General features: G+C 44.3%; 1 protein-coding gene across 7 annotated transcripts in view; it reads right to left on the bottom strand.

Annotated features, from left to right (window-relative positions):
• The window catches only part of ARHGEF1 (Rho guanine nucleotide exchange factor 1), a 194,753-nt gene that overhangs the window by 80,431 nt on the left and 99,939 nt on the right, over nucleotides 1-14,383 (bottom strand). For 6 of the 7 annotated variants that reach the window (XM_073601999.1, XM_073602001.1, XM_073602000.1 and 3 more), the window contains exon 8: nucleotides 10,825-10,965. In XM_073601999.1, coding sequence (XP_073458100.1) covers nucleotides 10,825-10,965 — 141 coding nt within the window. Of the gene's footprint in view, nucleotides 1-1,050; nucleotides 1,183-10,824; nucleotides 10,966-14,383 lie in introns of those variants that run through there. The other variant, XM_073602006.1, reaches the window with a different exon arrangement.

Genomic DNA, 14,383 nt, shown 5'->3' with positions numbered 1-14,383 from the left:
AGAATGGGGAAGTATGCCCCTTCCATTGATGGCCATTGAGAAGAATGCCCCTTACATTGGTGGCCATTGGGAAGAATGCCCCTTACATTGGTGGCCATTGGGAAGAATGCCCCTTACATTGGTGGCCATTGGGAAGAATGCCCCTTACATTGGTGGCCATTGGGAAGAATGCCCCTTACACTGGTGGCCATTGGGAAGAATGCCCCTTACATTGGTGGCCATTGGGAAGAATGCCCCTTACATTGGTGGCCATTGGGAAGAATGACCCTTACATTGGTGCTCATTGGGAAGAATGCCCCTTACATTGGTGGCCATTGGGAAGAATGACCCTTACATTGGTGGCCATTGGGAAGAATGACCCTTACATTGGTGGCCATTGGGAAGAATGACCCTTACATTGGTGGCCATTGGGAAGAATGACCCTTACATTGGTGGCCATTGGCAAGAATGTACCTTACTTTAGTGGCCATTGGGAAGAATACCCCCTTAATGATAGCTAAAAAGATCTTTATTGTCATTGGTAACTTACCTGATGGGCAGAAATTGCTTAAGGAACCCCTACCAAAATCTGGTGGAACCCTGGTTGAGAAAGGTAGTTCTAGAAGGTAGATATGCCCACTGGAATCCATCCCCTCCTCTAAAACAAGCCTTCAGAAGGTCTATGCAGATAGGTGGAGCAGGGAGCTTAGTGCACAAGCAAAGTTCCTCATAGAACACAGTGAATAATTTGACATGCCACCCTTCACCCTAAACATTTTCAGCTGGACAGAAAAGAGAAAACACAAAAGCTGCCATTGCTTGTTATAAAAAATGTTAGTTGCTGTTGACCATCATTGCTTCAAAACTTCAAGTTACTAACCCAGAACAAGCATGCCAACAAGAATTGTGGACTTGTCTGCATACGTGTTTAAGGTTGTAGACTCAAAGCCAGCATTTCTGAAGTAGGTCAGAAATGGCAGACCCCCTATTTCCCTATGAAAAGCTTGACTTTTTTAAACAAGACCATTGTGCAGGATTTTAACCCTAAGCTGCTTGCTACCAAACACTCACCCACAGAAGATCATGTCTAGCATGTGTGAGATTGGTAAAGAATGTCCCGTTGACCATCGTACAAGAAGCTGCGCAAGTATCTCCAAGTCCACAGACTGTAAGTGGAGACAATAGCTGGAGACTGGGCTTATATACCCCGCCACGCTGCAGCATGATGCAATGTACAGAAACTCACAGACAGATGTTTTATGTTAAAGGCAGGGAACTGGGATTGTGGACACTTCCCAAGACCGCTTCCTGAGTGTTAACTCTTTGGCAGATGGAAGACCTGGAAGTTCTGTACAGTGCAGTTACTAGTGGGGAGCCAAGGCAGTGAAAGTGTCAAGGATGGAGGTTTGGTGTGACAAGCGCAGTCCTATTCATGGAGTGGATTCCCAGAGGGGGGATGGGTTAATGTGAGGTTCTAATATTCCCAGCCAGGGATGGTAGACTGGCTGACCGGAGCTAAAAATAGCAGCACATCTGGAGCAGGGAACATGGGATAAGGCAGTATAGATGGTTGCGGAGCACAGAACAAAGAAAGCAAAGTAGAGAAAGAGTGATACAGGAGATAAAATAAAAGGTCCATGCATAGTGCAGGAAGTATGTTAGGAGCATAACACAAAGACCGTAGGTGTATTTTGCAGGAGAAATATATTGCAAAACAGAGAACAGAAAAAAAGCTTGGGTGGGAGGTTTTTTGCTGTCTTCCGTCTACTGACCTATGCATTATGCTCTTCTGACCCCTGCATTCTGAGTGATATGTACCCATGACCCTTGCACTATGTGCATTATGCTCTCCGCGGTACTCTGTGCAATACACACGTCTGACCCCTGCACTCTGAGTATTATGTTCTCATGACCCCTGCAGTATGTACATTTGAAGCCTGTACTTTGTGCAAATCCACATACATGACTGATGCACCCTGTGAGCTACAGACCCCTACACTCTGCCGTAGGCTCTCCTGACCCCTGCGCATTATGCTCTCCTGACCCCTGCACACTGTGCATTATGCTCTCCTGACCCCTGCACACTGTGCAATATGCACTCCTGACCCAATGAACACTGTGCATTATGCTCTCCTGAACCCTGCACTATATACCAATAAACTCTGAACTCTGTGCAAAATACACTCCTGACCCCTGCACTCTAGGCGTTATGCTCTCCACTGTACTCTGTGCAATACACACTTCTGACCCCTGAACTCTAGCTATTATGTTCTCTTGATCCCTGCACTCTGTGTATTATGTACCTTTAATGCCTGCACTCCATGAATTACACATTCATGGCCAATGCACCCTGTGAGCTACATTCCTCTACACTCTGTACGATACATTCTCCTGACCCCTGCACACTGTGCATTATGCTCTCCTGACCTCATGAACACTGTTCATTATGCTCTCCTGACCCCTGCACTCTATACCCATAAACTCTGCACTCTGTGCATTACACATTCATGACTGGTGCACCCCTTGAGCTAAATACCCCTACACTCTGTGCGATACACTCTCCTGACCCCTGCACTCTGTGCAATACATACCCATGAACTCTGAACTCTATGCAATACATGCTCCTAACCCCTGCACTCTAGGTGTTATGCTCTCCAGACCCCTGCACTTTGTGCCTTATGTAGCTTTGACTCCTGCACTCTGTCCGTTACACACTCAAGACTGCTGCATTATGTGAGTTACATACCCCTGCACTCTGTGAGATACTTTCTTCTGAACCCTGTACTCTATGCAGTACATACCACTGCATTTTGTACGGTACACACTCCTGGCCACTGCATCCTGTGAGTTACATACCTCTGAACTTTGTATGTTATTCTCCAGACCTTTGCACTCTGTGAGGTACACACTCCTGGCCCTGGCATCCTGTGAGTTATGTACCCCTGAATCCTGTACCTAATTCTCCAGGCCCTTGCACCCTGTGCATTATGCTCTCCTAACCACTGCACCACCTTGTTGTTCTCCTCCAGGTACCCAAGGCTGCACCCCCTCCAAAAAAAATATCTACTGTCATGTTCAGCATTTTAAAAAAAGAACTATGTTCCACACGTATAAAAAATTTAAAAACTGCTCTATAAACCATCTATCCCTAAAAAATAAACAAACAGTAAGCAGCAATTCTTTTGTGCAACACAATCCCAAAACAGTAAATAAATAAGAATTGCGCTAATTAATAAATGTGAAGTCCATATGGATTGTATTCATCTGTGCAAAAATGTCCACAATGTGATAATGAATCAATCTCTTTGATGGTAGTGTCCATCATCCATCACCAAAAACCGCAGTGAATCCACCACCAGCTGCAGAAACTACTTACCAGCTCCTGTAGACCCCTTAATATAGGGGGTCGGTGTACGTCTATGGCTTAAAACCCAGCCAGGGCATTTCACAACATCTCAGGGCTTCTCCACACTTCCGTTGTCACTTAGTAGGTTGGATAGGAGTTGGGCACCAAAAAGAGACCAAAGGCTCCACACAGCATAAAATCCTTGGTGGGTATATTATGTAATAGAATTATAACACTGACAGCAGTAAGTAATTGTAGGTTGCTTTTACTTACTTACTGCTGTGAGTGTTATAATTTTATTATTTAATAAACCCACCAAGGATTTTATGCTATGTGGAGCCTTTGGTCTCTTTTTGGTTCCCAACTCCTATCCAACTCACTGAGTGATATTGGAAGTGTGGAGAAGCCCTGAGATGTGGAGAAAGGCCCAGGATGGGTTTTAAGCCATAAACGTACACCGACCCACTATAATAAGGGGTCTTCAGGAGCTGGTAAGTCGTTTCTACAGCAGGTGTTGGATTCACTGTGGTTTTTGGTGATGGATGATGGACACCACCATCAAAGAGATTGATTCATTATCACATTGTTTGTGGACATTTTTGAACAGATGAATACAATCCATATGGATTCACCTATGGACTTCACATTTATTAATTAGCGCGATTCTTATTTATTTATTTATTTGTTCTACACATAGCAGAGAACAAACATCAGCAATACAAGCTCTGTACAGCAGAAGAGGCACACAAATGCACTGCAGAAATTAAAAAGACACAGAAAACCTTGCAAAGCAAAGGAGAAATAATTTTGAACTTCTACTCAGTAAAGTCCTGTATAATATCTTGGTGCTTTAAAAACATAGGAACTATATAACTGAGACAATGATTTATGAACCACAGAGTATATGAGGAACGACGTACAGAACTTCCAAGCATTAAGGTCAGGATACCGAACTTAGCCGAACTGTGCCGCATCCTGCTTGGCTGCTAACCATGTGATCACTAGAACAGCCAGTCAGAGTAATCACAAAGGTTTGTATTCAAAACAAACCCGCCAATTTAAGTATCATCATGCTTTGTACAGAGAGATACATTTGAAGGCACTTTGTACAAATTAGGAAAAATAAATTAAATATTTTAGAGTATAAAAATTATTAAAAGCTATATTACTCGCAAACGGCATTTTTTGACTTTTTTTTTACATTTAACATTTTATGTTTACATTTAAATTTAAATGAGAAAAAAAAAACCCTACATACTCAACTAGATGGTTTGCAGAATCGATCAGGATGAGGCCGCCCCTCTGCTGGCTCTGCACTATGAATTGAGCGATCAAAGACCACTGATTGCTGAGTTCTCAGTCTTTAGTGAGCTGGTGATTGTCAGTCACTCTGTGTGTTGCCCCTCCAGCACTCACTGGAGCACCAAACTGTGGAGGGGGTGGGAGAGGCTGGTGCACTGAGAGGCTGAGCCTGCTGCCAGTCAGGCATCTGGGGCTGATCCAGACATAATTGTTGGGATCCCTGCAGAACCTGGAATGGCTCTGTGAGGTCATCCGACAGCGGGCTTTAGCTTGCGGTCAGCTGAACCTGGGACATGGGAGTGCAGAACTGTGATCCCCAGGAGAAGTATGGGCAAAAAAAAATGAAGCCATACTTCTGCTTTAAAGCTTATAATATTATATTAACAGCTAATAATAAACCTAAGAAGGGGTTTTGTTTTACATTGTCCCAAATAAATGTTTTTTTTTTTATTTTGGATAGAGTAAGGGAGGGTTATAACACCCCCCCCCCCCCCCATCAGTTTTTTGTTGCCATCTGTGTCCCATTGGGGAGATTTCCCTTCACCTCCTGCCCCATAGCCAAAACAGGAAGTCAGAGGAAATCCCTCCAAAGTCAGGGAATTCCAGGGTGTCACCAGGGTCACGGGAACTAGTGTCCCCATTGGAAGATTTCCCTCTAGTGTTCTGATGTCAATCCAAAATTTAGGGTTTTCTTTTACATTCACTTTCAATAACGGTAAACAGGACAAATAAAAGGGTAGAAAGGGGAAATGTAACCGGCGTACAGACAGTAATAAAAACAGGAGAGGTGTTCTAATTTCTCTACACTCTACCCAGAACTAAGGCCTCATGCACACTTGAGCTCAAAAATGGCTGTTTTTGAGGCCTTTGACTTTTTTTCTGCCTCTAAAACGCCCCCCATGTTAACCTAAGTGTGCACAGGGCCATGGATAAGGGGGTACCACCGATCCTCCTGTATGGGGTCCAGGCCAGCAGGGGGGTCCATGCAGCAGTGTGAATTAGATATGATCAGGGAGGGTGATCTGCATGGCGGGGGGGCTGGTTACTAGAACTGGTCGCCTTTATGACTCTTTGCAACCGCTGAAAGCTGGCTTCTTCTCCTCTCCCTCTAGCCAGCTTTCTGCTGCTGCAGAGAGAGAGCCATACACTTGATTGGTTCTAGTAATTGCCCCCTCTGTCACAATGATGACCCTCCCTGTGAACCAATACGTTCCCCACTGCTGTCCAGGCTCCTTGTGCACACACTCCCACCCCTACGGGGTTCCAGACGGGGGCTTTTTGGCAGGAAAAAAAGGCAAAACGTGCATAAATACGCCTAAACGATGGGCGCGTTTAGCACTTGAGCATTTTATTTCAATGGCCAGAATCAATTAATATTCTGGCCAATGAAATAAACTTCCAAGCGTTTGACGCACCTAAAAGCATTTGCAAAAATGCGGTTTAGGCGCGTTTAGAAGGTGATTTTCTCCCGCTATGAGAATAGTGTTTAAAAAAAGTCTCAGTGTGTATGAAGCCTAAAAAAGTTTTGCCTTTAATTACACCTTAACCATCGCATACTGAGACTTTTAAACTTGGCATCAAAGACCTCCGATCAGGAAAGAGGTAAGTACAATTGAAAAGAATTAGCTGCCTTCTTTTTTTTTTCATTTTTTCCATTGGAAAGGGTTATTTTATCCATTTTGTCCATTTTATCATTCATCAAAAGACATCAATGGGGATGGTGAAACCAGAAATACTTTTTTTTCAGTAGAGAGGGGAAAGCCTAGAACCTCAATGAGGGGTAATCAGAGTAATAAATATCTACACAGATTTTCTAATTCTTCCCAACTTCTAAAGAAAAACAAAAGTTTTGTCTGGCTTGAATTTCTTTTCTCACGTAAGTATCCTCTTTAATCACTGATCCGAGGTATTTAAAGCTCCGAAAGCGTTCATAATTGGCTTCATTGAAGTGAGCAGTTGTGTCTTTCCCGTCATTTCACTTTCCAGATGAAAAGTTTTATTTGGTTTTGGCACCGTTCATCTATTCAGTCCATCCCTCCCTCCTTCCTAGTCTTATATGGCTTTCCTCGAGCTCGGGGGAGCAGATCAGTGTTATCGGCATTAGGAAGGTTCTTTGTTGTCTGATTAACAAACGTTCCAGAGAATACATCTCACCAATTTAATGTGAAGGTGTAGAGGTGTGTATATAAAAAGACATGCATAGCTGTTCCTCCCATGTAAACTCGTTCTGTGCAAATGGGGCTATATTGTCTGCAATTCAAATGTGTGAATGTAAATGGTGCTGAGGAGCATATTTAATCCCTATAATTAGTCCTATATTTCCCTACGGTAATAAATGCCATCTAGTGGCCATATCACATTATGGCCACTAGATGGTGCAGACTACCGAAGGAAATAAGTAGGCTCCTCAGTATCATCTAGTGGTCGTAATTAGGGACGCACCGATATATTGGCTGCCGAAATCTATTGGCTGAAAATAGGGTTATCTGCATTCTGCCGATAGGAAAAAAAGGTTCTGCTGCAACTTTGCTGCATTTTTTATATACCATGTGACTCAAAAACACAACACGGGTGCATTGTTGATTTTTTTTTTACATGTTTCTAATGCATTTCAATAGGGAGGTGTGTTACACTGCAATGGAAGCGCAACGGACAAGTGTGAAGACATACATAGATTTTAAAGAAGTTGTAAAGGCAGAAGATTTTTTATCTTAAAGGATATGTAAAGGTTTGTTTAAAAAAAAAAAAAAAAACAACAACAACAAACATGTTATACTTACCCCCTCTGTGCAAGGGTTTTGCACAGAGTGGCCCCGATCCTCCTCTTCTGGGGTCCCTCAGCGGTGCTCCTGGCTCCTCCTCTTCTCAAGTGCCCCGTTGGAGAGCCACTCTTCCTCGAGGCACTCATGTGGGAGCGCTCCCGAGTCCTGCTGCTGCGTCCATTGACACAGATAGCAGGACTCAGCCCCACCCCCCGGGCCATTGGATTTGATTGACAGCAGCAGGAGCCAATGGTTCCTGCTGCTATCAATCTATCCAATGAGGACCCGAGACACAGGCTGGAGCTGCTGTGCTCCTTCTCATCGCTGGAAAGACCAGGCTCAGGTAAGTAAAAGGGGGGCTGCTGCACTACAGAAGGTTTTTCATCCTAATGCATAGAATGCATTAAGGTGAAAAACATTGAGGGTTTATAACCCCTTTAATGCATTCTATGCATTAAGATAAAACACCTTCTGTGTGTAGCAGCCTCCCCAGCACCCCCTAATTACGCACCTGAGCCCCATCTCACTCCAGCCTTGTCCTCGAGTGGCTCCCACAGCTGTAAATCAAAATCAGTAAGCCAATCAGGGAGAGAGGGGGCAGGGCAGGGTCGAGGCTCTGACTCCGCTCGGGTGCCCCCATAGCAAGCTGCTGACTGTGGGGGGCACTTGACAGGAGGGAGGGGCTAGGAGCAGCGAAGAGGGACCCAAGAAGAGGAGGATGCAGGCTGCTCTGCAAAACCAACTGCACAGAGGAGGTAAGTATAACATGTTGTCTTGTTTTTTTTTTTTTTTTTTAAAAAGACTTTACAATCACTTTAAAAGGGGTGCATTTTTCTTGAGCTTTTCTAGTGTTTTGTTCATTAACGCAAAAGCGCTTCAAAAACGATGAATTAAAAGTCAAGTATAATACCATTATATATAAAAAAAAATAGGATTTTTAAAACAGCTTACCTGTAAAATCCTTTTCTTTGAGGTATATCATGGGACACAGAGCCATAGTAATTACTATGTGGGTTTAATAGGCCACCTTCAGGTGCTGGACACTGGCTCGCCCTAAATTAAAAAGTGCCCTGCCTATATAACTCCTCCCACTGGTGGGAGTACCTCCGTTTTGTAGCAAAGCAATACACGTGTATACCAAAGAAACGAGGGACCTCGGTGTCCCGTGATGTACCTCAAAGAAAAGGATTTTACAGGTAAGCTGTTTTAAAAATCCTATTTTCGTACATCACGGGACACAGAGCCATAGTAGTTACTATGTGGGATGTCCCATAGCAATGCCAACTGAAGGGAGGGAGACACAACAAAGTAGGGCACCAAGAGACCAGAGAACTCATACTGCAGCCTGCAGTACACTGCACCTAAAGGCGCTATCCTCATGACCTCTCACATCTACTTGACAGAATTTGGTAAATGTGTGGACTGAAGACCAGGTTGCGGCCTTGCAGATTTGAGCCATAGAGGCTTGGTGATGCACTGCCCAAGAAGCACTAACAGCTGGTAGAGTGCGCTTTAATATGAAAAGGAGGAATTTTCCTCTTTAAACCATAAGCTTGAACAATCATTTGACAAATCCATTTAGAAATAGTAGATTTCGACGCTGCCTGTCCTCTTTTAGGACCGTCTGGCAACACAAACAAAACATCTTAGACACTGGCGAAAAAACTGAGGTACTCCCACCAGTGGGAGGGGGTTATATAGGGAGGGCACTTTTTAATTCAGGGCGTGCCAGTGTCCAGCACTTGAAGGTGGCCTATTAAACCCACATAGTAAGTACTATGGCTCTGTGTCCCGTGATGTACACTAAAAAATATATATATTTTCAGAGGTGCGGGGCTGTGTAATATAAAGGGGTCCAGAGGTGCAGGGGGCTGTGTAATATAAAGGGGTCCAGAGCTGTTTAATGTAAAGGGGTCCAGAGGTGTGGGGCTGTGTAATGTAAAGGGGTCCAAAGGTGCAGGGGGCTGTGTAATGTAAAGGGGTCCAAAGGTGTGGGGCTGTGTAATGTAAAGGGGTCCAGAGGTGTGGGGCTGTGTAATGTAAAGGGGTCCAAAAGGTGCAGGGGGCTGTGTAATGTAAAGGGATCCAGAGGTGTGGGGCTGTGTAATGTAAAGGGAATCAGAGGTGCAGGGCTGTTTAACGTAAAGGGAACCAGAGGTGCGGGGCTGTGTAATGTAAAGGGGTCCAGAGGTGCAGGGGGCTGTGTAATGTAAAGGGAATCAGAGGTGCAGGGCTGTGTAATGTAAAGGGGTCCAGAGGTGTGGGGCTGTGTAATGTAAAGGGGTCCAAAAGGTGCAGGGGGCTGTGTAATGTAAAGGGGTCCAGAGGTGTGGGGCTGTGTAATGTAAAGGGAATCAGAGGTGCAGGGCTGTTTAATGTAAAGGGAACCAGAGGTGCGGGGCTGTGTAATGTAAAGGGGTGCAGGGGGGCTGTGTAATGTAAAGGGAATCAGAGGTGCGGGGCTGTGTAATGTAAAGGGAACCAGAGGTGCGGGGCTGTGTAATGTAAAGGGGTCCAGAGGTGCAGGGGGCTGTGTAATGTAAAGGGAATCAGAGGTGCAGGGCTGTGTAATGTAAAGGGGTCCAGAGGTGTGGGGCTGTGTAATGTAAAGGGGTCCAAAAGGTGCAGGGGGCTGTGTAATGTAAAGGGGTCCAGAGGTGTGGGGCTGTGTAATGTAAAGGGAATCAGAGGTGCAGGGCTGTTTAATGTAAAGGGAACCAGAGGTGCGGGGCTGTGTAATGTAAAGGGGTCCAGAGGTGCAGGGGGGCTGTGTAATGTAAAGGGAATCAGAGGTGCGGGGCTGTGTAATGTAAAGGGAACCAGAGGTGCGGGGCTGTGTAATGTAAAGGGGTCCAGAGGTGCAGGGGGCTGTGTAATGTAAAGGGAACCAGAGGTGCGGGGCTGTGTAATGTAAAGGGGCAAAGACACCTGCAGCGATGCCAGAGCCTCGAGGGAGTGAACCTGCAGGCTCCCTCAGGGTGAACTGGCTTTGTATTAGTGAAGTACCTTAAAGTGCGGTAAACCTGTACTGTTATTATTACTATGTTAGGATTATTATTATCCTTATTTATTAGCAGGTGAATGTGGCCCTCCATGCTTTTACATACATTGAATGCGGCCCTTAAGTGGAAAATGATACGGCCTACGATGATAATGAGTTTGATACCCATGCACTAGACGGACAATGCTGCTGTCTGTTGTGCTTCCTGTGCAAATTCCTCCAGAGTTGTGTCTTACAGGAGGCGCGTTACTGGCCAGATCACCAGGTGAATACAGAGGGGAAAAAAGTGAAAGAAAAGAAAACTAATGCAGCCACCACATCTAATGATTGGGTAAGCTGCAGTATATTACAGTTTTAGTTTTGGGTTTAATACCACTTTTAACCCTCCGAAACATAACATGCCCCCATAGCACTCCAGTTTTAGGTATACTCACTGCATATCATCCAGCTTGAACAGTAGGCGCTCTGCCAGCTGTTTCTCTTTGGATTGTAGGATGTATTTATCATTGGTCCGATAAGACTCCAGTTCTTTAAGTTCAGTCTCCCCGGGAGTCATACCCAATACCCGCTTAGCCCTAAGGAAAACAGACAAATAGGGGAATTCAATAAATTCCTATATATCACAATAAATAATACAGGAACACAAAAGACCATCCAATATTGAACCTCTATGTGTCCTTATGTATTGAATGCCAGTATTATATCTATGCAGCCACCACATTTCATACCTTGCTTGGAAAATAACAGATGAAATCTTGAAGTCTGAATATAGTTGTGAATGTAGTTGTGTGAGAAAAACAAAAATCCAAATCTTAATGGCTGAGAGAAAAAGAAAGATGGAAAGGGATACCTATCAAGACAATCGGACACCTCTATAATGGGGACGTCACCATGCTCACCTTTCCTTTATATTTAAAAAAAAAATATATGCAACCTATTTGTTTGTAATTGTTCTTTTACCAGCTTCCGACTTCCACTGTGCTTTAAACACACGGAGAGGAGTCCTCCACTAACGCATTTCACCCACCATCTGGGCTTCATTGTATAGGCTCGACCTAGACCAGGAACATCTAGAATGAAGGATTTATTATAGCAGGTCCGGCATACTCTGGACGGATTACACACTATATTACCAAATGTATTGGGACGCCTGCCTTTACACGCACATGAACTTTAATTGCATCCCAGTCTTAGTCTGTAGAGTTCAATAATGAGTTGGCCCACCCTTTGCAGCTATAACAGCTTCAATTTTTCTGGGAAGGCCGTCCACCCTATGGGAATGTTTGACCATTCTTCCAGAAAAAAGCTCATTTGTGAGGTCAGGCACGGATGTGAATGAGAAGGCCTGGCTGGTACTCTCCGACCTAATTTATCCCAAAGGTGTTCTATTGGGTTGAGGTCAAGACTGTGCAGGCCAGTCACGTTCCTCCTCCCCAAACTCGCAAATCCATGTCTTTATGGACCTTACTTTGTGCACTGGTCCAAATCATTTGGTGGAGGGGAGATTATGGTGTGGAATTGTTTTTCAGGGGTTGGGCTTGGCCTCTTAGTTCCAGTGAAGGGAACTCTTAAGGCGTCAGCATACCAAGACATTTTGGACAATTTCATGCTCCCAACTTTGTGGGAACAGTTTGGGGATGGTCCCTTCCTATTTCAACATGACTGTGCACCAGTGCACAAAAAAGGTCCATAAAGACATGGATGTGCGAGTTTAGGGTGGAGAAACTTGACTGGCCTGCACAGAGTCCTGACCTCAACCCAATAGAACACCTTTGGAATGAATTTGAGTGGAGACTGCGAGCCAGGCCTTCTCGTCCAACATCGGTGCCTGACCTCACAAATGCGCTTGTGGAAGAATGGTCAAACATTCCCATAGACAAACTGCTAAAGCTTGTGGACAGCCTTCCCAAAAGAGTTGAAGCAGTTATAAACGCAAAGGGTGGGCCAACTTAATATTAAACCCTACGGACTAAGGCTCTAAATACTTTTGGTAATATAGTGCATCTCTAAATTGATACAAAGATAATGAATAAGCTATTGTGCTGACTAGAACCTAACCGTTATTGAACAGGGCACATAAGAGGGCCAAGAGAATGGAAGTGAAAACCAGGTAAAATGGATGCAGTTCCTCTCAGATTAGGTCTTGAGATCCTAGTGCACATATAAAAAATGAACACAAGAGAGCGCCTCCATCTAGGTGTAGTAAATTAATAAAAAGAATGAAAGACAATAACAATACACTCACTAGTTAAGTGGATCAAGGCTTGTCATAAACCCATATAGACCTCCATAGTAACACTGTGAGACTGCAGAGTTCTGCAGGCAAGTGGCTAACTTAAGCAGAGTTCTTGAAGGAAGCACAGATGTCAAGCTTCAGGCTGGAACATAAGCAATAGCAGCTCCCAGAAGTAGCAAGATGGCTGCAGCTACAAAAAGCACCCTCACTGGGTGATGACAGGAAGTGGAGGGGTGTGGCTACACGTTTCAGGGCAGGCATGACAAGCCTTGATCCACTTTTAACTAGTGAGTGCAATTTTATTCTTCCCCCAGATGGAGGAGCCCTCTTGTGTTAGTTTTTTATATCTCTGAGTTGGCCTGAAAAACTCTACAGCCAGAAAAAAACCTCTAAATTTGTTGAACCCATTTTCCCACAACTGTGGTAGGTCACACAACCAGGGTCTGCTCTGGGTTTTTTTTTTCTTCTGCTATTCAGAGGTCTCCAAAGCCAGTGACGTGCTAAGCATTCCACCCTTACTATCAAAAATAAATAATTACACATGCTTGAGTGAATAAAGGATAGCAAAATATAGGGATTTTAAAGACACCATAAAAAAAAAAAACAATATTTATTAGGATTTAAAAAAAAAAAAAAAAAACACACTGTGCATATAAAAGCATAATATAGACTGGTTCAGACAGAGGCATATATGAAAACCACAGTGCAACACATGAGCACAATAATGCATTTGAAAACCCGAACGCATTTTAAATCCTTGACATGAATCTTCATCAGGGGGATGTATCACAGTGGTTAAATAGGACCATAATCATCACATTTCCTGAAAGTGGACCCCCCCCCCAGAGAAAGAGGTTCAGACTATTAGAGCACAAAGGTCACCATGGAGTTCCCCATTAACGTTATATTCAAAAAAGTAGAAGGCTTCCAGGTTCGCTCAAAATGAACAACAGAAATGCTTGGTAGTATGTATATTCAGCCACTGATAAGAAAAACAAAATAGTTGGTGGCTACCAAGATGCAAAAAAGAAAAAAAAACAGACATGTCCCCACCAAAAAGGGAACAAACATATGGGCACACCAAATCAAGTGGTCATTCTGTCCAAAAGCTATGTATGTATTACACATACCTACTAGTCCATGGAGTCCAGCATTGTCTTGCTTGCAGGGAAAGTTCTTCCTACACTACTCTTCTCCTGCACCACCATCTTGAATGGAGATCCAGCACATGTGCAGTCACGCCGTAGGGATCTTTGCCAGGTTTATGGGACCTGGCAGACACCTTGTGGCGATTCTGCATATGTGTGAGATCCTGCAAACTGACTCCCGGGAATGTGCAATGTGGAAATCTCAGGAGGCCATTAGCAGGATCTCATGCATGTGCAAAAAAGCCGCAGGGGCTCCCAAAGTAACCCACAGCATGTTTGTGCATGCGAAGGTCCCGGGTACATCATCCTCACCTAGGCGAGGATTAAGGACGTATTTTAGAAAAAAAAAAAAGGAGGGTAGTTACTCTTAAAAAATAAACCTTTTTGCAATTGCGTGATAGGAAGAAGGGAGGAGGCAGGCAAGAAGACCGAAACAAAGGGGGTGAAGGTCCCCGATATCTTCCCAGCTCTCCAAAGCAATTAACCAAGCATTCATGCAATGCATGAATCTATCCATTCTACACAAAGGGGGCGTCGCCTGGGCGCTCCTAATGGACGGGCCACCACTGCAGGAAACGGATGTTCCTCCATTTCCTCTGTGGGAAAATG

Source organism: Aquarana catesbeiana, linkage group LG10 (assembly GCF_042186555.1).
Source record: "Aquarana catesbeiana isolate 2022-GZ linkage group LG10, ASM4218655v1, whole genome shotgun sequence".
Classification (NCBI taxonomy): domain Eukaryota; kingdom Metazoa; phylum Chordata; class Amphibia; order Anura; family Ranidae; genus Aquarana; species Aquarana catesbeiana.
Note: the sequence above shows the minus strand (reverse complement) of the source record. Positions and strands in the feature narration are given on the sequence as shown.